Source organism: Pogona vitticeps, chromosome 1 (genome assembly GCF_051106095.1).
Source record: "Pogona vitticeps strain Pit_001003342236 chromosome 1, PviZW2.1, whole genome shotgun sequence".
Classification (NCBI taxonomy): domain Eukaryota; kingdom Metazoa; phylum Chordata; class Lepidosauria; order Squamata; family Agamidae; genus Pogona; species Pogona vitticeps.
This window is the reverse complement of record NC_135783.1, coordinates 182,112,559-182,134,724: the sequence shown is the minus strand read 5'-3', so window position 1 is coordinate 182,134,724 and position 22,166 is coordinate 182,112,559. Positions and strand designations below refer to the sequence as shown.

Sequence of the window (22,166 nt, the reverse complement as noted above, 5' to 3'; positions counted from 1 at the left end):
AAAATTGCTGTTCCAATAAAAAGTGACATGATTTCAAGGATAAAAAACTATTGCTCATATTTTATAGGAAACCATTATTTCTGTTACTTACAATATAATAATAATGCTACCAGGAACATGCAAGAATATGTTTCCATTACTGCCTACCATGTGTAGCCTTCTGTATCTCTTGGTCCATACATGTAGCATTAAGGATAAGGCTATATGAAATGGATGACAGAATGCTTATTTTGATGAACATCTATCTTTAGATGTTCATCACTCCAGCAGCTACTGCATACATTGGGGTAGGCAGCCCTTTGGTTTTCATTATTATGTTATGTTTTTATTAGAGTCTGAAGATCTGTGAAGAGTAAGATCAAAAAAGTAGTGGCCTAGAACAGAGATTTAAGAAATAGTAGCGTAAGGGTACAAGAACAAATTACTACTCCTCCTCATGGGCCATATAGCAGGATGAGAAGTTGTTATGGATTATCAAATGGTTCCAGATCTATACAACTCTTGTAAGTTAATGATCTCTGAAAAAAAGTCTTACCATTAACAGCCCTGCTCAGGTTTTGCAAACTAAAAGCTTTGGATTCCTTTTTCCACCTCCTCCGGCAGCTGCCCACTCAGACGAGGAGGTGGGGCAGAGATTCCTTGCATGAAGAGCAGGAGAAAGGCAACATGCACTGGCTGGTGAGTGGGTGAGGGAGTCTACGGCATCTGTGGTACTGTGCTGACAAACTGGCATGAACCTCCAAACCAAGGTTTGTGCCTATCTCTAATTGTTATCTTTTCCGTTGAGTCTTCTTATGATCTGTTTAAAGTACTATAGACTTAGTTTAGTCATTTCAGCTACTAGTGAGAAATTAGTCTTGCTTTGATTTGGAACCCTCTTGTCTTTCTCAAAGCTCATGGTAACTATAAAGCTGTTCTTCAATATCACTAGGATCAAGTGGGATGCCAACAGAACTAGTTCAAGCTCCAGAGGCTGATTCAAAATTTTAACAAGAATACGCCAACAAGTATGGAAAACAAAGTGATGGTCCACTAGTTAGAAATGTTCAGTAGATATTTCAGTCGCAGCAAAGGAGACAGAAAGGAGTACAGTAACTATAGAACCATCACATTACATTTTCTCATATCTAAAATGATGGTCCAGATTTTACAACAAAGTCTTCTGCCACATGTGGAACAAGACCCCCCCCCCCATTCAGGTACACAGCTTAGATGCGCTCCTGGACTGAACCCTGAGCTTGGATGCGCAAGTTTCAGTGACAGCTAAGAGTGTATTTACATAGTTAAAAGTGGTGTGCCAGTTGATCCTGTTCCTTGAGATGTCTGATCCGGCCATGGTGACACATGCCTTGATGACATCATCTTTGGAATGCTGCAACATGCTCTTTGTGGGGCTGCCTTTGAAGAGTGTTTGATTTCTTGAATCTTGCAGAAGAGATATTTCCACTCTTTTGTTGTCCGATCCTATCTTTTCCCCCCTTCCTTTATTGATTGATTAATTGATTGATTGATTGCAGTGATAATTCTGATAGCTGCCTTTAACCTTGTGTGCAAATTCCTGAAAAGTTGCATTTATGATTCTGACCTTTTACTGCTTTTCTGTTATGGACAATTGTAAAAGAGGTAGGTGTGTTACAAGACTTGAGGAAGTGGACTTGTCCATGAAAGCTCATATTAAAACATAGCAGTTAGTTTTTAAGGTGCCACAACATTTGTCTACTTTATTTTTTATTTTGCTTTGGTATTGGCTGGATATGTGAACAATTTGAAGTTTCCTCAGACATCCAACTAGGTTTTTCATTTCTTATGGGTACAGGAAGAATCATGCATTCTTCCCTGATTTCATTTCTGGTTCAATCCGCAATTCCTGTGTTTTGCAGTCAGACTGAACGTAATACTGCAACTCTTCTGTTCTTTACATGATCTTATATTCCTTCAGGAATGTTGCATAAATTATATTTTGGCACTATGAATGTTTTAGTATCCTTAAGATTTACATTGATTTTTTTTTACACTAACAGCTCACAGTCATTACTGTAGTCTGTTCCTGCGAAATCACTGTAGAGCGAAATCCTCGTTAAGTGAAATAAAAACGCCCATTGAAACGCACTGAAAACCCGTTCAGTGTGTTCCAATGGGCTGAAAACTCACCGTCCAGCGAAGATCGTCCATAGGGGCGGCCATTTTCGGTGCCTGTATTGTGAGGAATCCATCCAAAAACACAGCAGGGAGCCATTTTACACAGCGGTTGGCCATTTTGAAGCCACCGACCAGCTGTTTTAAAATTGTAATGCGAAGAATCAGTTCCCGAAGCAGGGAACCAATTGTCGCAAAGCGGATTTCGCCTATCAAAACAGTCATTGTATAGCGGTTTCGTCGTTTAACAAAGCAATCGTTAAGCGAGGCACCACTGTACTCTAACTACAGGTGCCAAATAAAAAGAAACAGAACACAATGTCAGAGCAGGATGTGTTGATTATCACACTTGACTTGAAAGCAAAAATAGGAACAAAGCAGAACCAAACGTCCTCCAGAATCCTGTTACTTTTGTCTCCTAGCATTTAACTCCTTTCATTTGTGGGCCACCACCAGTTAAACGTCAGCATTTACTTTTCATCTCACACAGTTGTATGATATGAAAAGAAATCTTTGCAACAAGGAAAAAAAAAACAGAATACTGTGGTTGTACTAGTTAAGTGAGGCACCACTGTATAGATTTTTTAATAGTTGAATAGACAGGCTTTCCATAAAATCTGTCTGATATTATTTGGTGATACTTTTCATTATAGCTCCTAACTGTTCATTGCTTCACTAGTACAACCACAGTGTTCTGTTTTGTTTTTTTTTAGTTTGACATTTCCAGAAAAAAACACTATAATTATTTAATGGAAAATGTCCTATTTTCCTGTAGTGGAGGAAGAGACCCACAAGAGATGGGTTGTCCCCCCCTACTTGTTTCTGGAAGCAGAACTGATTAGGCAATCAGATGGCACTAGGGTTTCCTTAAGAGAGAGGGCCCAACCAGTTTCAGTTTTGCCTCTGCTTTGCACAGGCTTACCTTCTCTTCAGATCACCTCTTCCTTCCTCAATCTCTACTGTTCTTTTCACACTATTTCTGTGTCATGAACTATAACCTCTGATTCTTTCCACCAGTTCCTGACTGTGTCAGAGGCAGGGAGGATGCTGGCTAGCCCAAGCCTCTCCATGGATTGTGAGTCATCTGTTGATGACCTACTTTTGGCTCCATGCACCTCTGTTTGGGCCAAGAGTGTGATAGAGGAAAATAAAGAACTGGACAACAGAGCAGGAGACCCACCCTTGAAGTACAGAGTCACTTGCAAGCAAAAGGCTGTCACCCCTTGACATCTCAGAGGTACAGGAGATGCCAGCAGAGACAATTTAAACAAGCTATGAGTATGTGGGGACTTGAGTTGAAGGATCCTCTCCCTCCTCCCATCACAGATGGCCAGATGCTTCATCCAGAATGTGTTATCTGGATAAAACAACTTATCACTCAGGTATCAGGGGAAACCCTTTCAGCTGCAGAAGGCAAGGAAATTGCGCTAAAGAAATAAAAGGGAGCAGTGTAGTCAGTACAAAATACAAATGCAAGAGTAGGTGATACCTTTATAGACCACTAAAAAAGAATAATTGTACAGTATATGAGCTTTTGTGGATTAAAACCACTTTGTCACACTGTACCGTGTGAAGAACTTAAAGCTAAGAAGTTCATGGCAAGATGGATTTGGCCAGGAAAGTTATTCTTAGATGTAAAGTCCAGAAAGCTTTGTCAATATGTGCTTTGCAAAATCCGTCTTTTTTTCCCCTATAAAGGTGTGACCTACTCTAGCATTTGCTCCAAAGAAGAATCCTCCCCTCCCACCACCCCATCAGATCACCTACGGAGTTCCTCACCCAGTGCCTCCTAGGACCTATAGCTTCCAAAGGGTAGCATGGGCATGGGCTGGGCAGCCTTTCTTTCCCCTTCCTCATGGAGAGGATGCCAGCCAGATGCTTCTGGCAATACAGAAAGTGAAACTAATTTTCTCAGCCAGGACTCTAATACAGGCACATGGCTGGCTCTTAGATCTAATCATACCTCAGGTGGGAAGAGAGGGAGGGACTGGGAGGCTTTCAGGTCCGTCCCCCCAAGTCATATTAGTCTTGTTCTGGGGATGATCCCTCCTCCCTCCTCCTCTCTGTTCTTCTCATCAGGGGATATAAGCAGTATCTCTGCTTCCCCCATAGAGTGAGGGAGAGGGAGTGAACTGTCTGAGGGGGAAGGGGAGCATCTCTTTCTATTTCTCCCACCTTTTTAGTGCAGGGAACTAACAGACACTTGAACTTAAGCAACTGTAAAAACCAGTTGCCCTTATGTATCAAGGGTTGCTTTAGGACTCTGGGGAAACTTTGTGGAGAGCTAATCCATATTTCTTATATATGCATTTTCCCTGTCTGTTTATGGAAGTAATAAAAATCAAGTGGGATAAACCTGGGATCCCTGCTCATGTCAAAAAATTCTGTAACCTGTCTCAATGCATTCTTAACATGTCCTCCTCCCTTTATGCCAGGGATAGTGAGGGTATGCTTAAACAACAGGAAGACAAGCATGCAAAATCTGCCTTAAAGAAAATCCACAAAGCTTCTTCCTTGACCATCAGGGCAGCTTCAGCTTCTTGTATCAGGAACAAACCTTCTTTCCTATGGACTAAGGAATTACTTCAGTTAATTCCCCCAATGGAAGTTAAGATCAGATGAAGAATTAACAAGATTATGAAAGCCTGTGCATTTGACTGCAGCAGTACTACTTTGGAGACAGGTGTGGTTGAAGCACTGGCAGGATGACAGTAGGGCACAGAATAACCTCAGCCTTGCATCCTTTAATGGGGAGACATTATTTAGGGAATCCCTGGATCCAAGTCTGCTTGAAATCAAGGGTAAAACGAAAGCCCTACCTTCTGTGCCTAAGAAAGAGGATATCATGTTTAACAAACCAGGTATTTCTTCCTTGGTCCTTTCAGTATAAAAGACAGGAGGATCCCAGATCATTGCACCTCCAGTGGATGGAGAGAAAGTCTGTTCCCAGGCAGACAGACCTCGACTCTTGCAGACTGGACAGCAAAGACCCATCATAAACAGCCTTCAGCCTGAGGGCAGGCCTCCACAAGGAGTGGGGGGAGAGAAGACTACTGCACTTTATAGGTGCAGGTACTAAATACAATTGGGGAGTGGAGTGTTACCAGATAGAATTTACCAACATCCCCCCAAGATCTTTCATACAGTTTTCAAGGTTGAAGAATGTGGAAAAACACCATCAAATTATCCAGGCCATTTCATACCTGCTAGAGATAGGAGCCATAAAATTAGTGCCATCTGCTAAAAAATTCTTAGGTTGCTACTTCATACTGTTCATAGTGGCCATGATGATGGGGGTGGGTGGGATTGGGTCAGGATGATTCTGGATCTAAAAAAGGTGAACAGGTATATCAGGAAATGCAGATTCAGGATGAACTAATCGTGCCATCCTGGAAGGTCTTCAGCAGGGAGATTTCCTGGCTTCCCTGAACCTCCTGGAAGCATATTTGCGCATACATATTCACTCAGATCATCATCAGTACCTAGCTTTGCTTTCCATAATGAGCATAACCAATATAGGGCCATACCATTCAGCCTTTCTTCTTCTCCATGAGTCTTCATGAAGGTTCTAGAAGCCCTATTAGCACATTTGAGGACCCAGAAAATATATATACAGTATTTTCCTATTTGGGTGATATTCTAATTCATTCAGGGCCAAGAATATGTGAAGACCACCTTGTTGCAGACACATAGTTTTCTGGTCAGTCTTAGGGAGAGCCACCCATTCCCATATCAAATCATAAAACACTTGGGTATGCTCATAGACACTGGACGAGGGAAAGTTTACCTTCCCAGCACAGAATGGGAAAGATCCACTATTCTAAAGGTATTACAAAGCCTTACCTCAACCTCGTGGTGCTATCCAACTCTTGGGCATGATAATTTCCACCATAGACTGTGTACCCTGGGTGAGATTTTACTCTGTATCTTCTCAGTGGCTGCTATTACTGCATCAGAAGGACATTATGCAACAAAAACACATGCCCATCTGTGTTCCAGATCAACTACACCAGTGTCTGCAATGGTGGTCGAACAAAGGAATGAACAAGGGCAAATCATTCCTGACTCTTACCAGGACTTAAATAACAACAGATGTAAGTTTTCTCCACTCACTCCTAGCCCAGAGCATATGGTCAGTTCAGGAGGCGTCTCACAGCATAAATTGGCTAGAGCAGTGAGAAAAGCTTTGGAATCTTTTCAGTACCACATTCAGGGACAGGTGGTACTGATAAGGACAGATGGCATGACCATGAAGGCCCACATAAATCATTTGGGGGGGGGCATGTTCCAGGCTCCTAATGCAGGAAATGGAAGTATGAATGCATTGGACATGGCAGCGTATGCCCAGAGGATAAGGAACATCGAAGCAGATTGGAGAAGCCACACAAACCTAGATAACAATGATTGGTGCCTCTCCAACACAGTGCCTCTCCAACACAGCAAGGTTTGGAGTGCCAGTTCTGGATCTCTCTGCCTCATCGAAGAACAAGAAGACGAGCCATTATTTCACTAGGTTCCAGACCAAGCGAGGGGTGGTGGTCAGAAGGCCTCAATGCAATGAACCCTTCTTGGCTTCTGGGTCTTCTGTATGCCTTCTCACTTACACACCTACTGGTTTGCATTCTCATGAGGGAGAGGCTGGAGCACAGGAAGGTAATTCTGAAAGTCTACCCACCCAGTGGCCCATAGGCGTGGTTCTCTGATCTCTTTATTTTAATGGTGGGATGCATGCTACTTTCTCCTTATTAGGACCTTCTGAGTCAGGGCAGTGTTTTCTATCCAGACCCAACATGTTTGTACATGCACACAGGGCTGTTGAAAGGGTGTAGCCATGTTTAGTATCAGGGCCTCACTAGAGGAGGTTTGCAGGGTGGCCACATGGAAGGTGCATTCTTCCTTTTTCATTCGTCACCACTTGGACTGCTTTGCCTCAAATGAAGCAGCAATAGGGAGAAAATTTCTTCAGCAGGTGGTGGAACTTTCCTAAGCCCAAATTGAATGAATGTGTAACACTAGGTGATAGTTGAGACTCTCCTCGGTCCCACTTTAGGACATTAGGCTTTGGTAAATCTAATCTCTTAAGGATGTCCTCTTCCACTACAGGAAAAAGGAAAGTTAGTACTCAACATGAAATATTCATTTTATTTAGTAGAAGGAGGACATTCTCCCCCTCCCTTGAGTTATTCTGACCAGATCCTCTGAGGGCACCTACCAAGGCTGTTTGTTCTCTATTGTTCTGTCTTGTTTAAAATTATTCCCTTTTTTCTTTTTGGTGGCTGGAGACTAAAGACTGGTTCAGCCAGCATTGGGCCCTCTCTCTAAAGGGAGCCTTAGTACTGCCCGATTGGCTAATCGGTTCTGCCTGTGGAAGCAAGTAGGAGGGACAATCTCTCTTTTGAGGATATCCTTCTCCTGCTACATAAAGTAGTGTTTCATGGTGAATGCCAGCATTCCTTTCCAGTCCACTTTTGTTCATGCACACCAAGCATTAAGGTAAAATATATGATCCACTTGTTTTTTTACAGTTTTATGCTTACTTTGACTTACACTACTGACATTTTGTATTTAAATTGTATATGTTATGTAGACTGGACTTTCCTTTTGTCTTTGTGCACATTAGCAACTAGATATCCTTTTGACTTTAATCCAGTTGCCTTATCAGGAGAAGCTTTCTTTGCAATTGTCCTTTGCTCTTTCTCGGTACCTGAATGAGTGTCTTTCAATCTGGGAGTCTTGTCTTTCAGCACTGTCTCTTGTTCTGTTTTAGATTGTCTCATTATAGATTTAATCTCATTTCATTTTTCATTATAATTCATTTGCCTTTTCCTGAAGAGGAGCTGAGGCAGGAGGTGAGCTGTGTTTGGGAGGACATTTTATTTGGTTTGGTATTTTCTTCTAGGCTGACCTTTGTTCTCCCTGACTGCATGGTCAGAGGGAACGGGGTTTGGGCTTTAAATGTGGGCTGGTGGAAGCAAAATTCTCTGATTCTATTTTTGACTCGAATCTGGCAAATAGGAAAGCCAAATAACATTGCATACACCTGGGGAACAGGAAAGTTTTAGGGGTAGTATCAGACTTCCTCCCTTTTTAATTCACTGACCAGTCAGTTGAGATGGAGAGTGCAGGATCTGTTGCACTTGTAACACCTGTAGTATGTTTGTTTTCTTGCTTATGAGGTGCCTGGGTAGAAATGCTCTAAGTGTTAGTTGGTGGTCCTCTTGGAAAACAAGGCCCAGTAGCCGGAGGCCTGTGTTCTAATCTCTGCACTGTTAGGGAGCAGGCCGGGTAGGTGGGGCTCATTAGCCTTGGAAGGCAGCCCATCCAGGAGAAGGAAAACTCCGATTTCAAACCTCCACTGCCTTGTGGCTATATCTACCGACAGAAAAGGCTTCAGGAGTTAACCTCAAGGCAAAATCCAGAGCCGGAGTCCTGGAGGCAGTTCGTGTCGTTCTGGGAACTCCTGCGATGTCGCTGGAACCAGTTGTATTGGCTCTTGCCTTTCCATTGGATTATTTCAGTAACATGGAGAGGGGGGATTTGCTGTTTGGATAACAGCCTATTCTCCATATTATTTTACCCAGGCTTCGTGCTCTGGAGAGGACACTCCAGCTTCGCATACAGTGTCAAAACAACATGGGAAGTAGCAGTTACCGGTTATAAGTCTTTGCTCAATTGGCATAGAGCATGATGCCAGGGGCTCCGACAGTGGGGGAGGTCATTGCACTTTACTAGGTAGCTACCACTCGCCTTAAGCTGGGCAGTCCTCAGCCGGTAAGGTGCTACCTTGCCACGGTCTGTTAACTTCATGGAGTGTGTGGGGTTTAGGGTGAAAGCTGACAAGCAGATCGATAACCCTGCACCATGCAACAATCATAAGAAAATTTCTGCCCTAAAGTTGGGTACCTGGAATGTTTGGACAATGACCCCTGGCTTTTCTGACAAGCTGCAGGAAATAGACAATGTGTGCAAGGCAGCTGTCATTGACATGGAAGTGAGTAGACTGCAGATGGACATTGTTGCCCTGCAAGAGACGAGATTGCCAGACATGGGATCTGTCAAAGAAAAAAACTTCTCATTCTTCTGGCAGGGAAAACCATTGAATGAGACCAGGGAATCTGGTGTTGGCTTTGTGGTCAGAAATACTCTACTGAGATCTATTGTTCCACCTACTGTGGGAACGAAAGAATCCTGTCTCTGCAGCTCCACTCAGCGGTACCAGTCACCCTCATTAGTGCATATGCACCAACACTGTCGTCCACAACAGAAGTCAAAGACAAATTCTACAACGATCTGGCAGCTACTATCAAAAAAATCCCCAAGAGAGAACCATTGTTCATCCTTGGAGACTTTAACGCTAGAGTTGGTGCTCATCACAATTCTTGGCCCACTTGTCTAGGCCATTTTGGCATTGGGAAGATGAACGAAAATGGCCAATGCTTGCTGGAGTTTTGCTGTTATTATGGTCTTTGTGTCAGCAATACGTTCTTTTATACGAAGCTTCAACACAGAGTTTCCTGGAGACATCCAAAATGAAAACATTGGCATCAGGTTGATTTGATCCTCACTAGATGTTCTTGCCTTCCTAGCATCACGATCACGTGCAGCTACCAGAGTGCTGATTGTGATACTGATCACTCCCTGGTGTGTAGTAGAGTAAAACTGCGAACAGAGAGACTGTACCAAATGAAAAAAGAAGGAAGATCACGTATTGACATCAGCAAGACTTGTGACCAAAGAGAAGTGGAGGAATTTGCCCAAGCGCTTGAGGAAACCCTTCCAAGCCCGGCTGTTGCAAATGCACCTGAACAATGGGAACATTTCAAGAACACTGTTTATAACACTGCCTTGTCCACATTTGGCAAGAAGACCAAAAAGACGGCAGACTGGTTTAAAGCCCATTCAGAGGAGTTCATGCCAGCCATCAAGGGTAAGGGGAGAGCTCTAGCAGCATACAAAGCCTGTCCTAGTGAGTACAACTTGCACAGGCTCTTCGACTTGCTCATAGCAAAGTCCAGCAGGCTGCCAGGAGATGTTCCAACGATTATTGGCTTCAGCTCTGCTCTCAGATACAGATGGTAGTGGGTACAGGGAACATCAAGGGAATGTATGACAATATCAAGCAGGCTTTAGGTCCAATACAGAAGAAATCTGCTCCTTTGAAGTCAGCTACAGGCGTGATCATCCAAGCACAGCAGATGGACTGCTGGGTCCAGCACTACTCTGAGCTATATTCCAGAGAGAATGTAGTAACCGAAGAGGCACTAAATAACATTGAGTGCCTGCCTGCCTGACTTGGAAGAGTTGGGCAGCGAACCAACTTTAGTAGAAATAAAAGCGGCCTTGGATTCCCTCACCTCCGGCAAGGCACCTGGGAAGGATAACATCCTTATTGAAGTGCTGTAAAGAGATAATCACCACCGAGCTGTATGAAATCTTTTGTCTTTGCTGGAGGGAAGGTGGAGTACCACAGGACATGAAGGATGCAAACATCATCACATTGTATAAGAACAAAGGTGACAGGAGCGACTGCTATAACTACCGTGGCATCTCTCTTCTCAACATTGTGGGGAAGCTGCTTGTCTGTGTTGTGCTGAAGAGGCACAGAGTCTATCCAGAATCACAGTGTGGATTTCAAGCTGATAGATCTACCACTGACATGGTATTCTCCCTCAGACAGTTGCAGGAGAAATGTAGGGAACAACGACAGCTACTCTTTGTGACCTTCATAGATCTCACAAAAGCCTTTGATTTGGTTAGCAGGGATGGTCTTTTAAAATACCTCCCAAGATTGGATGTCCACCTCGACTCCTTAACATCATCAGGTCCTTTCATAAATCTGTATGAAAGCAGACTGAGTGTTTTTGCACATTGGTCTCTTCCCCAACCCAACAGTGCACACTTCTTCCCTTTGTTTATAAATTTTGGGATGTACAATGACCATTGTCATTTAGCAACAGGTTCTGAAGAGGAGAAGAGGCTGTTATTTTAATTCATGTAAGAGCACTCTGCAAAACAAACATTAGAAGAGGCAGGCTGTATTTCTTCATTCTTGACTCTATGCATCTACACTGATGGGTGAAGACTGTCAAGCTTACTGCTAGTATGAAGTATGTTCCCTGTAGGCAGATAGGCATCTGTTGCTATTGGTGTACAGCAGATAGAACAGCCCTCTTGAAGGAAGTGTCTCTCCTCTAGGCATCTGATTTTTGAATTTTGGGGGCTATAAATTCCATAGTTCTCCATTCTCAGAGTTCCACATGACATATGGATGACTACAGACAGCTAAATAGGGTTCACCTGGGAGAAAAGCCTAAGTTGGAAAATTTAAGGTACAACTAGACCTATATCCATAAAGCTTCCTGTTCGGAAAGGAAACTTCCAGGTGCAGCTTCCTTTCTGAACAGGAAGCAAAGCAGAGCTAGGCCTACCTAGGCCATAAATCATTCCTCTTTAAGCCTTTCTCCCAGATGAGACATGTTATGTCAGATAGAACTCCTATCGAAGTGTCCGGGGCCCTCAAGGAATGGCTTCTAGGGTTGTCAAGAGAGTTTTCTTGGCCAATTGTTGAGCCTTGTAACTGTTTTAATAACCTGTTTTGCAAACCTTTGAGAATGAATTGCTTGTCCTTTTTTATGCCTATAGTCCAGTATGAAAAACTGTTGAGTCTTTGTAAATTCAGTGGTCCTTTCAAGGTGTGAAATACTTAAGGAGTGCTTTTACCAGTGTCATTGCTCAGTGAGCTTTCCTGGCCAAGTGGGGAATTGAATGCAGGTTTCCTGAATCTTAGTTCATATTCTATACACTAGCTCTTAATGTGTTATATCTGTTATGTAGAAATTATACAAACTAGTGCTTATAAAAGAATGCATTTATTTTAGAGAAAACAAAAGGCTAGTTCGGCTGGAGAGAACTTCACATAAGTTTTAGGACTTGTTAGGAAAGCTGCAGGAACATAAGATGAAGATTGGAAATGTGGCTGGAATACAAACATAGAAAGTGGAACTATGATATAAGGGAGGAGTGAAGGCTAGATGGTGAAGAAAGAGGTTTGGTGCATTGCCATTGAGAGGTTCTGGAGGAAAGTTGAGAACCAGATTTAGATGGACTGGATTTAAAAATTCTAATAGGATCTAGTGACAGTAGGCACTACATAAGGCAGTCTTATGTAAAAAAAATTGAAGACTTGGGAGAAGGCAAGGAGAGTTCTGGAGCATGTACGGTTGGGTTGCTGTTTTTATTTCTCGCTGCTGGAGACTGGATTTCATCTTGGCTATTCTGAATTTAGATCAGTGGTTCTAAATGATGTTATATTGCACCCAGATCAGTCAACTTTGACAGTAATTCTTCTTTTTTAAAAAGGTAACTTGTAAGTCTCTAATATAAAATAATAAATTCTGGTATAAGACTGGGAGGCTTTTAAAAATGCATATTTAAAAAAACTGAATAAAATAATTAGGGTCTGTCCATCTGGGTAATCCTATTCCAGAGCAGGTAAAGAAAACATCACTGAATCCTGAGGTGAAAAAATTTACATTTTCCTTTGAGTTTTGCTCAGAAACTCTGCTCTGTGTGAAGCAGTCAAAGATTGCTGCACCACCAGGCTCTTGTACCTACTCTTATTCCTGTAATTATATCACTACGAAGCAATGTGTATTTCTGACATGCTACTAATTCATGCTAACTCAATTGCTCAGGCACCTTACATGGTTGTTTGCTTTGTTTCCAGGGTAAATATGAAAAAGCTAAAATCTATGCAGTGTATAGATCAGCACTATTCCAGTTCATCCTCTCCTATTATGAAGACAACAAGAGAAGCTGGGCCTCTTTGCTGGCTGCCGCTGCTGCTTGCTCTTACATAGATCTCAGCTATTCATGGGACAATCCATTGCTTTCAGTCTGTCACAGTGTGGTCTTTGTGACTTACTAGGCTGGAAAAAATAATTTTTTTTTAAAAAAAAGATTGATTTAAATCACAATTAAAATAAAAAATTGGGTTTTTTAAAAATTAAATCATCAAAAAATCCAAGTCCACTAAGTAGTTTAGCCAGAGCTGTTTTGAACAGTTGTCCCGTACAGTGTGCATGCCACACTGAGGTTGCCACACACTTTCTCCTCAATCCCTTTGTATCCCCCACTTCAGCAATACTGTGCATTGTGGAACTCTCTTTAATGATGGGCAGCTTCTAAACTAACTGGGTATTTTTCTGTTTTTCTCTGTTTTCTTCTGACTTTTGTCAAATACTTACCTTGTTTTTGTATCATTTTGTTTTTAGTTTATAGGCTCTGCTGATTTCAAAAAGTGCAAGAGTTTTTGGCCTTAAGACATTTTGAAGAATTATATGGTCTGTTGAAGGAAAAATTGTCTTCTACTAATAAGGACCCATTTGTGCATATTGCACCCATGCATATTGTACCCATTGTTAACTCTTGCCATCACTACCACAGTTTTATTGAGATGTAGATAATTTTACCCACAATGAAACAGCTCATGGCAAACATCTCTCACAGTGGCTGAAATCCAGTGAAATGTCTCAACTAGAGTAGTCCCATTTAATCAGTGGAACTTAAGAAGGAGTTGATACAGCGGGTCTGGTCTAGTTGCATGTTACTACTGGATTTCAGCCAATATGTCGTTTCTCCATGGTACAGAGCAACCGTGACAGTCATATCCAGGCTTCCTCTTCATTATCTACTCCCCAGTATCTATTAGCAGAGTATTTCTGTCATATCTCTTTATAGCAGAGTACATCAGTTCACTGTGCTACCTAGCTACATTGGCCTCAATTAGCAGGTACACTCACAGGTAACCAACAGTGAGAGTAGTACATCACCTTCAGATTGGTTGTTTGATCCAGCTGGACAGCTGCCTTATTTGGCCAATGCCCAGTATCAGGAGAGCCTCTAGCATACTGTCCTGTTGATAGCTCTATGATCTTCCACAGTACCAGGGTCCAGTGACATCCTAACTCCAAAACAGTTTCAGTTAGCAGACACTTTCCATTACAGATACCCACCAGTAGCTGTAGTATGATAATGCCAGTGTGGTGAATGTCAAGACTAGAATTGCTACTGCTTCAACTGGGTCATGCTGCTGTGTCATTCACAGACTCATGAAGGGCCATTCCAGGGAGGTTTGCCCCAGAATATTGATTGATTGATTGATTGATTGATTGTGTGTGTGTGCGTGCGTGCGTGTGTGTGTGTGTGTGTGTGTGTGTGTTCATTTATGCAGCCAGATTCAGAGTCATCACCTCCAGCAGCTTTTTGTTCCATATATTTAACAAAATGATGTCCATGCTTTTTCTTGTGGTCTGAGAACTCTAGCCTTGGCTGTGTTGCTGTTCTAAAGTTAATCCATTATGTTTAGGTGCTTTAAACTTTCTTGATCTGTGAAAATAATACTGTTTTAACTATATTTGCACTATAATATTATGTGGAGGGATCCTGTTGTAGACAGTGGTGACTTCCAGTGTCTGCAGTTTCAGAATTCAAATACTTGTGTTCTGTATGCTGAGAAAGTCATCCAGCTCTCCCTGCCCCATGGCAGTTCAAGAACTATGTGAGAACCAAAAATCAAACAAATTGCAAGCTTTCATGGAGAAAATTCTACTACTTCAGGCATAGCACAACCCTTTTCATGGCTAGGGCCAAAACATTATACGTACATAAGAGTCCAAAGATTGGTGGTACATGTCTATGAGAGTTGATATCAGTCTTCTGAGGCTGTGGTCTCAAGCCTCTACATCATGGTTTAGAATTTTACATCCCTCTCTCAGAACCAAAAAGCTACTGATTAGTTTATGATTGCTTCCTGTTTCTCTCTTTCTGTCTCCTTACCTCCCCCCACCCTCCCCCGTCTGCTTTGAAACTAGTTTATTTTGGTCCAGTAAAAATATCATATACTGTACTCTTACATTTATGTGAGGAATATGTAACATGTATTCAAATGTCAAGGTTTTTATTGTGATTTTTTGCTATAGTTCAGACCAGAATATGGATTAATGTGATTCTTTAAAAAATGATGTGCAAAGATCCCATGTGAATTTGTTTGACATTTTGCTAACTGTGATTAGCAGTGGTTGCTTTTATTTTATGGTAGGCAACAGTATTACAGAAGATGTCATTGACAGATAGCTAGACATTAGCTGTTTAACCCTGTCTTTCTTGACCTGATATCCTCAAGACATTTTCGACTGCATCTTTAATCATTGCAACTAACATGACCAATGGTAAGCAGTAACAGGAGTCAAAGCCAAAGAATCTTGAGGGCACCAGGTTTGAAAAGCTGGGGTAGTCTTCCTTGGTTTTTGAGAAAAGTAACTGTTCTCCTTCCTGAAAAAATAACATTTTTATGAAGCTTACTTTAATGATTTTCGACCTGCCAGTCTTGCAGTTTGCTGTTCCCCTGGGAAAAGCAGCAATCGTCTCATGTGAGCAGCAGAGTTTCAAATGCCTGTTCTTCTTGCTGCTGCTTACCCGCTTGAGTTATTTTTGCGTTCAAGGCTATTTTCATTGCCCCAAGGGCACGATACTAGCTTTTTTTATATTTATGGAAGCCAAGGTATTTAAGGTGTTTGAAGTCTTTGTTTATACAGACTGATTGTTGGTTTCTTACATACAGTATCTGATTTTGGTGTAAATCTTTGCATTATGAACAATTTCCTTAGATTGTTGTGCCATTTACCTTTGCATTTCAGTCAGGGTTAAAAATAAGGTTAGCCCTACCCTGACTTCTTACTGTGTTAGATATAGAAACCAGACATTTCTTGTCCTTTGGGGATGGCAGAGGTAGAGTGGGGTGGGGGAAGAATAAATTGGAGCAGAATGTAGTTCTTTCCTTTTATGGCTGACTTGGGCCATTTTGTAGTGTGAATGGGACTGACCTTTCAACCTCCACTTTCCTATCCCATGTCTGAAAATCTAGAGAGTATCAGTAACATAAGGAGATGTGATGATGTACTTTATAATGGCAGAGACAGTGGAAATCCTGAAAACCATGTATGTACAGTACTTTATAATGGCAGAGACAGTGGAAATCCTGAAAAATGGAAATGTTGATTGCTGGCTCTTTTCATGAGCTCCTTTTCTGTTCCTTCAGCATTGCTGGGACAAGAACCAGCCATAAATGTAGCCAACTAAGTTGACATGAATGATTTCTAGCAAATGGACAGATCTTCAAGTTCTTGTAAAGCAGAAGTAGGGAACTTGCACATTGTTTAAAATTATATACATTGCAGACATTGCCATGACACTGTTAATGCAAAGCAGGAAAAGCAATGTTTTGGTGTGTGTGCGTGTGTGCGCGCATGTGTGTGTATTCATTGATTCATTGATTCACTGATTCATTCATTACTGGCGCGTCTCTGAAATACCCATGCTGAATGTTTGTTTCTAAGTACAGTGGTGCCTCGCAGAATGAGCGCACCGTACAGCGATGAATTAGCTCTACGGTGACGCTTTTTCGATTGCTAATGCGATCGCAGAATGATGGCTCCAATGGGCGAAAATCGCAGAGCGAAGGTCGGTAAGCGGTTCGCTTACCGACCTTCGCTTTGCGACCCGCCAATCAGCAGTTCCGCGGCTTCAAAATGGCCGCTGGAACAGCCGAAATGGCTGCGCGCAGCGTTTTCGCGCCCTCCCCTCGCTTACCAAGGGTGCAAAAATGCTGCACCCGGCCCTTTTGGCTGTTCTGGCGGCCATTTTGGACCCGCCGGACAGCTGATTGCAGCGTTTTCGCGCCCTCGTTCAGCGAGGGGAGGGCACGAAAATGGCTGCCGGCCACTGAAAAACTTCGCTGAATGGTGCGTAAATCAGCCGATTGGAACACATTAAACTAAGTTTAATGCATTTCAATGGCTTTTTGTTACCGCACAGCGATGTTTCACACAGCGAGGGTTAATCCGGGACGGATTAACCTCGCTGTGCGAGGCACCACTGTATTGTAAATGTCAATTTTACATGCAATTATAATGGAAACTCTACTGTGTGCTGTGTCCAACTGCTCAAATTTCGATTCCTATGTGTTGCCATGTTAGTGTGTTGTACAGTGGACTACACTGCATGGAAACGCATACTAGATTAAGCATATTAGTTTTTAAGGTGCCACCAGACTCTCTTCTGTTTGTGGCATATAACTTTGAATTGCTGATTTGTGTTGCAGTCCCAAATTCTTCTCATTTAGGATATCTGTGCAGGGAAGCTTACTTACCATGGATGTTTTCTCTTTGTATGTATGCATATGATACATTGAGGGTGAAGGTCAGTGGCATGGAGTTTTGACTACTGTAGCAGAACTATAGTATATCTCCACTTTAGGCTATCGCTCTGTGCTCCAGTAGTAGGACAGCAACCTAAACATCCTTGCTACAGTTCTAAAGTCAAGCTGACTTGTAGCTCTAAAGTTTGGTCTTAGTAATTATTGGGAATGAATTTGTACATAGCTACTGTAGAATCTTATGCTTGGCCTGATGTCAAGGCTCCTGTTTTTCTGCTTTGCATAGTAATTGGAGCCTGAGTGTCAGTGAGGGAGCTTTGCCTGCATTTCCTTTGAGCTTTTGAGATGTCAGTGTAGAAACTGAGTGGCTCTTCTGCCTATACTAATTCTGGCTTTGAGAACATAAAAATGCAGCACAAAGATTATAAACTTGGCTTTGACAGTGGCATGATGCTGTGAGACTTAACACTTTGAATATATCACTCCATTTCACTGGCCGTTAGTTTCTTTCTGACTTGAAGCTATTGATTTGGAACTTTAAGTGATCTAACCGTCCAGAGTAGACATGTTCCAAATGGGCGGTAGATAAGTTTAATAAATAAATAAACAAATAAACAAATAAATAAATTGTTGGATCTGCGGTTTTTAAAGGAATGCTTTTGTCATATTGATTGGAGTTAAACTCATTTGCTTTAGATCCTTCTTTTTCCTCCAGCATCCTCAACTTTTGGAGGTGACTTGCAGGTGATCTGGTTCTCTTAGAATTTTTCTCTAGACTCAGCTTTTGTAAATATTCTGGAGAATTTTAATTTGTTTAATACAGTATACAATCAAATTTATTTTGTTTCTCTAGTTCCAATCTTTCCATTTAATTTAAACATTAAATATTTATGCACACTATGTGCATAAATATGTAATGCAAAACTAGATAGAGATGGGATTACAGTTGCTTTTTTACCCTCTGTTCTGCTCTGCCCATGTTTTTAAAAATGCCTGCTGTGAGCCCAGTGCCCAAATACTATTCCAGTTTATCTGATGAAGTCAGTGATTTAGAGTAGTTGGCCAATTCTTAGTTATTGTTAAAATAGGCTCTGCCTGTTTTGATGCTGAAACAAAAAATTCTTCTGATGCCAGCACTGATTTCACTGGTTGCTTTACAAAGCAAATGACTAGGTCTGAGTTGAAAGATGACTATACTGTTGGCTTGCAACTGAATTTAAAATGCTGCTCTTGCAAAATATGTTGGAGCTGCTTCTTTATTGACTATATTATCTTGGCACTGTTTGTAATGGTAGAAATAGAAAGGAAGGATGTAACATTTTTCAGGTTTCAAAGATCAGATTTTCTTGAGCTGTTGCTTCCTCAGTTCAGTTGTGAATGGTTGACTGCTTCATTTCCTTCCTGTTTTCTTTCCTTTTCTTTTGCTACTTGAAGCAGAATAAAGTTGAAAATCAATTTTAATTTACACACGTTAAAATGTTCATTTGGTTTCTATAAATTTTCACAGGTTGCATGTTTATTCTACTTGATGTCTAGGCAGACTTGGATAATATATCTTTTCTATGGGACAGATTCAATATATCTTCTATGGGACAGAATGAACACATTATACAGTCAGTGGAATAAATGTACAGTGGTGCCCTGCAAGACGGGCGCTCCGTTTAATGACGAAACCACTTGATGTCAATGTTTTTGCGATCACAAAACGATGTTCCCTATGGGGGAATTTCGCTTTGCGATGATCGGTTCCCTGCTTCGGGACTGATGGGAGGTGTAGTTCCAACTATCACATAGGAGAAGTCTATTACAGCGGGTGGCAATGCTGTTTAAATTTTTTCCAGGAAATCAGAGATAACATGCCTTCATGTATAGAGATCCTGCTGAGGGAGGAAAACATTTGGTCTTCTTTAGCACTAACATATAATTAAAAAGACTTAAGTAATTGAGATTGGAAAAGTGATATTATATGACCCCCCTAATACAGTGTTCTGTACAGCATTACAAATAGGAGGGGGCAATCAAACAAAAAGTTGTAAATTTTGCACAGGTACTTGAATTGAGACTGTATTTGCCAGAGCAGTTGTGGATGGCATGGGTTTGCATTATGCCACATTTGGAGAAATTTGGACAAGTAAAATTGCTGGATAACTCTGTGGTTTAGGCATCAGGCTGCAGAGCCAGAGATTGGGAGTTTGGTTCTTTACAGTCCCTCCTTGACTGGGGCTGGATTCAGTGATCCATAGTGTCCCTTCCTGCTCTGTAGTTCTAAGATTATTATTAAAATTCTCATTCTTGCTTTTTTAGAAAAAGGTTTTCTTCCTTGCTCCCCAAAGCTTGTTGTATGATTGCTCCCCCCCTTTTTGGGGGTGGTGGTGGCTCATAGTCAGTTCCGTGGTTATTTTTCAAAAACCTGCTATGATTTTCTGAAAAGAAAATGCTAACTGCTATGTGCTTTTAAAATTTGAATGGAAACCATGTTGTCATTTAGAGAGGATATATGATCTTAAACATGCTTGTTTTATATATGAATTTTTTCATAATTTCTTGTTTATGCCTGGCAAAGTTGCGCAACAGGATTTCAACCAATATGTAGTGATATGATACGATATGATATGATATAATATAATATAATATAATTCTAATTATTTTTCTTTGCTTTAGTCAACAGATAAACAACGAGCCCTAGAAGAAACCAAAGCGTATACAACTCAGTCTTTAGCTAGTGTAGCTTATTTGATCAACACCTTGGCCAACAATGTTCTCCAAATGCTGGATATACAGGCGTCCCAGCTTAGGCGCATGGAATCTTCAATCAACCACATTTCACAAGTAAGAACATATTTTTTATCCTTGCGTAATTTGAATTCAAGTGTCACATCTTGTATAGAGAGTAGTATTCAATCTGGAGTGTAGAGGATCTGAATTTAGAAGTCCTCTTTGTTGTGAAGCTTATTGGATGATCTTAAGCTAGTCACTAGTCTTTGTGTAACTTACTTCAAAGGGCAACTGGATTGGATTTGATTTAAATCAATTTGATTTTTTTAAAAAAATAATTGATTTTATCCACCGTAAAACAGTAATGTGCAGCAGTCATGTGTGCTATTTTCTTGCAGGGATAGAAGATCCTTAATAGCTATGTATATTTTTGTTGCTACAAATAGAACTTGAGAAATAATTTGATTTATCAGAAAGTCGTAGAAAAGCAAACTTTGGTAGCAGTACCAACTTCATAAAAAGATTACTTTGGGTTTGGTTTTTTTGTTTACAAATTATGTGTCTAATTAAAAGCTTGCGTATATTGCACTGGTATTTTGGAAGAACAATATCTCTTTGTGTTTTGTTAGGAGCCACATCATCTCCATGTATTTGAAGTTTATCTGTCCTTAAAAAAGAAAACATGGATGCTTTTAATGATAAAATTATCGAGCCCAGCTATTATTGGGGAATTTTTGGTTATTCCTTTTAGTTAGCAGAATGTGATGGAGAAAAAGAACAACAGAGAAAGGTGGAGGAATCAGCTGAGTCTCACCACACACAGTCCTGCCCCTTTGGTTTCTTTTCCACATAAACTATCACTTTGTATGATAAGAGTACTCTAGAAGCATTTAAAGTAGAAACAGGTGTCTTTGCTTACAATTACCATTTGTAGTTACAGTCAGAACAATTTTCTATCTAGCTCATTTCGGTATCTTCCAAAGCTGAGCAGTTGAGTTTTGTTGGGAGCCACACTCACCTTACTCTGCATGTCCACAACATTCTCTCCTGCGTTAAGCAGGGGGTTTCTTTTCTTCTGCATCTGTTTAGAAACCTTTCTTTCTTCATCGTGGTCTTCTGTGAATGCACACAAAAAGGTTTAAGTCAGCGCCAGCGCTGGTTCCTTCGGAATGTTCTCGAGCTCTGCAGAAAAGAAACATAGTTTAAGATTACCTACACTGCGCATGCTCCGCCCGCCCAAGCCTCAGTTCCATTTCTCCGCCGTGCGAAGTGGTTCTTTGCTTCTTAGCTCTGCTAAATTCGCTTTATTACTCTCCGTATTTCTGGTTTTCTTGATCACTTGGCGTGTTTTTAGGACTTCCCTACTGCTTATTGGACTTGGCATTGACGTTTTGGCTTACTTTCGGGACTCTAGCTGTGAGTTTCTCCTTTCCCGCCTTTTTTACCGGTCGTTCCCGGTCCCTTTTCCCTGCCTATGCCCCCTCCACCCTCTGGCCCCTTTAGTCAGTGTGTCGTGTGTTCTGCTAAGATCCCTTTTCACAATGGACACGACACTTGTCTTTTTTGCCTGGGGGAATCGCACTCTCCTCAGCATTGCAAGCATTGCAAGGCGTTTACCAAAGCTGCCTTGAAAGCGCAGCAACAGAGGCTCAAGTTACACTTGTGGGACTCTGCCTTGTCAGCCTCCAAGCCATCAGCTATGGAGCTCCCGTCTCCACCGGTCACATCTTCTGCTGAGGGTGGCTCCCACCAATTACCTGGAGTTGTTCCTTCCGAAGGCTCTGCTGCTAAACCGTCTAAAAAAGCTGCAGCTAAGAAAGGGTCTTCTTCCAAAGCCGCTTCGACTTCCAAACCTGCGAAGCAAGTGAAGGCAAAGCAGCCAGTTAAAAGTACGTTTTCCACCCAGCACCTCTCCCCCACCTCTTCGGCCATGCCTTCCCCGATTTTGGAGGATTTGTCTAGGGATAAGGACTCCATGTCAGAGGCAGTCCCTTCGCTCCCACCCAGGCAACCTGAGCCAGTTGTACCCCTTGATGCTCCCTCGCCAACGCCAAGTCAGCTTGTCCAAGTTACCGCAAACTTGGGTTTAGCCCCTCTTAGC

The 22,166-nt window shown here is 41.7% G+C and overlaps 1 protein-coding gene and 1 long non-coding RNA gene across 20 annotated transcripts in view; one reads left to right on the top strand and one right to left on the bottom strand.

Moving 5' to 3' along the window:
• The window catches only part of ABI2 (abl interactor 2), an 87,067-nt gene that overhangs the window by 22,175 nt on the left and 42,726 nt on the right, over positions 1-22,166 (top strand). For all 19 annotated transcript variants that reach the window (XM_078379670.1, XM_072978542.2, XM_072978535.2 and 16 more), the window contains exon 2: positions 20,012-20,179. In XM_078379670.1, coding sequence (XP_078235796.1) covers positions 20,012-20,179 — 168 coding nt within the window. The remainder of the gene's footprint in view (positions 1-20,011; positions 20,180-22,166) is intronic.
• Positions 18,561-21,207, bottom strand: LOC144584169 (uncharacterized). The gene is made up of 2 exons (XR_013538260.1): positions 21,084-21,207; positions 18,561-18,774 (listed from the first exon to the last, which is right to left on the bottom strand). It is a non-coding gene; the product is annotated as an uncharacterized LOC144584169 (long non-coding RNA).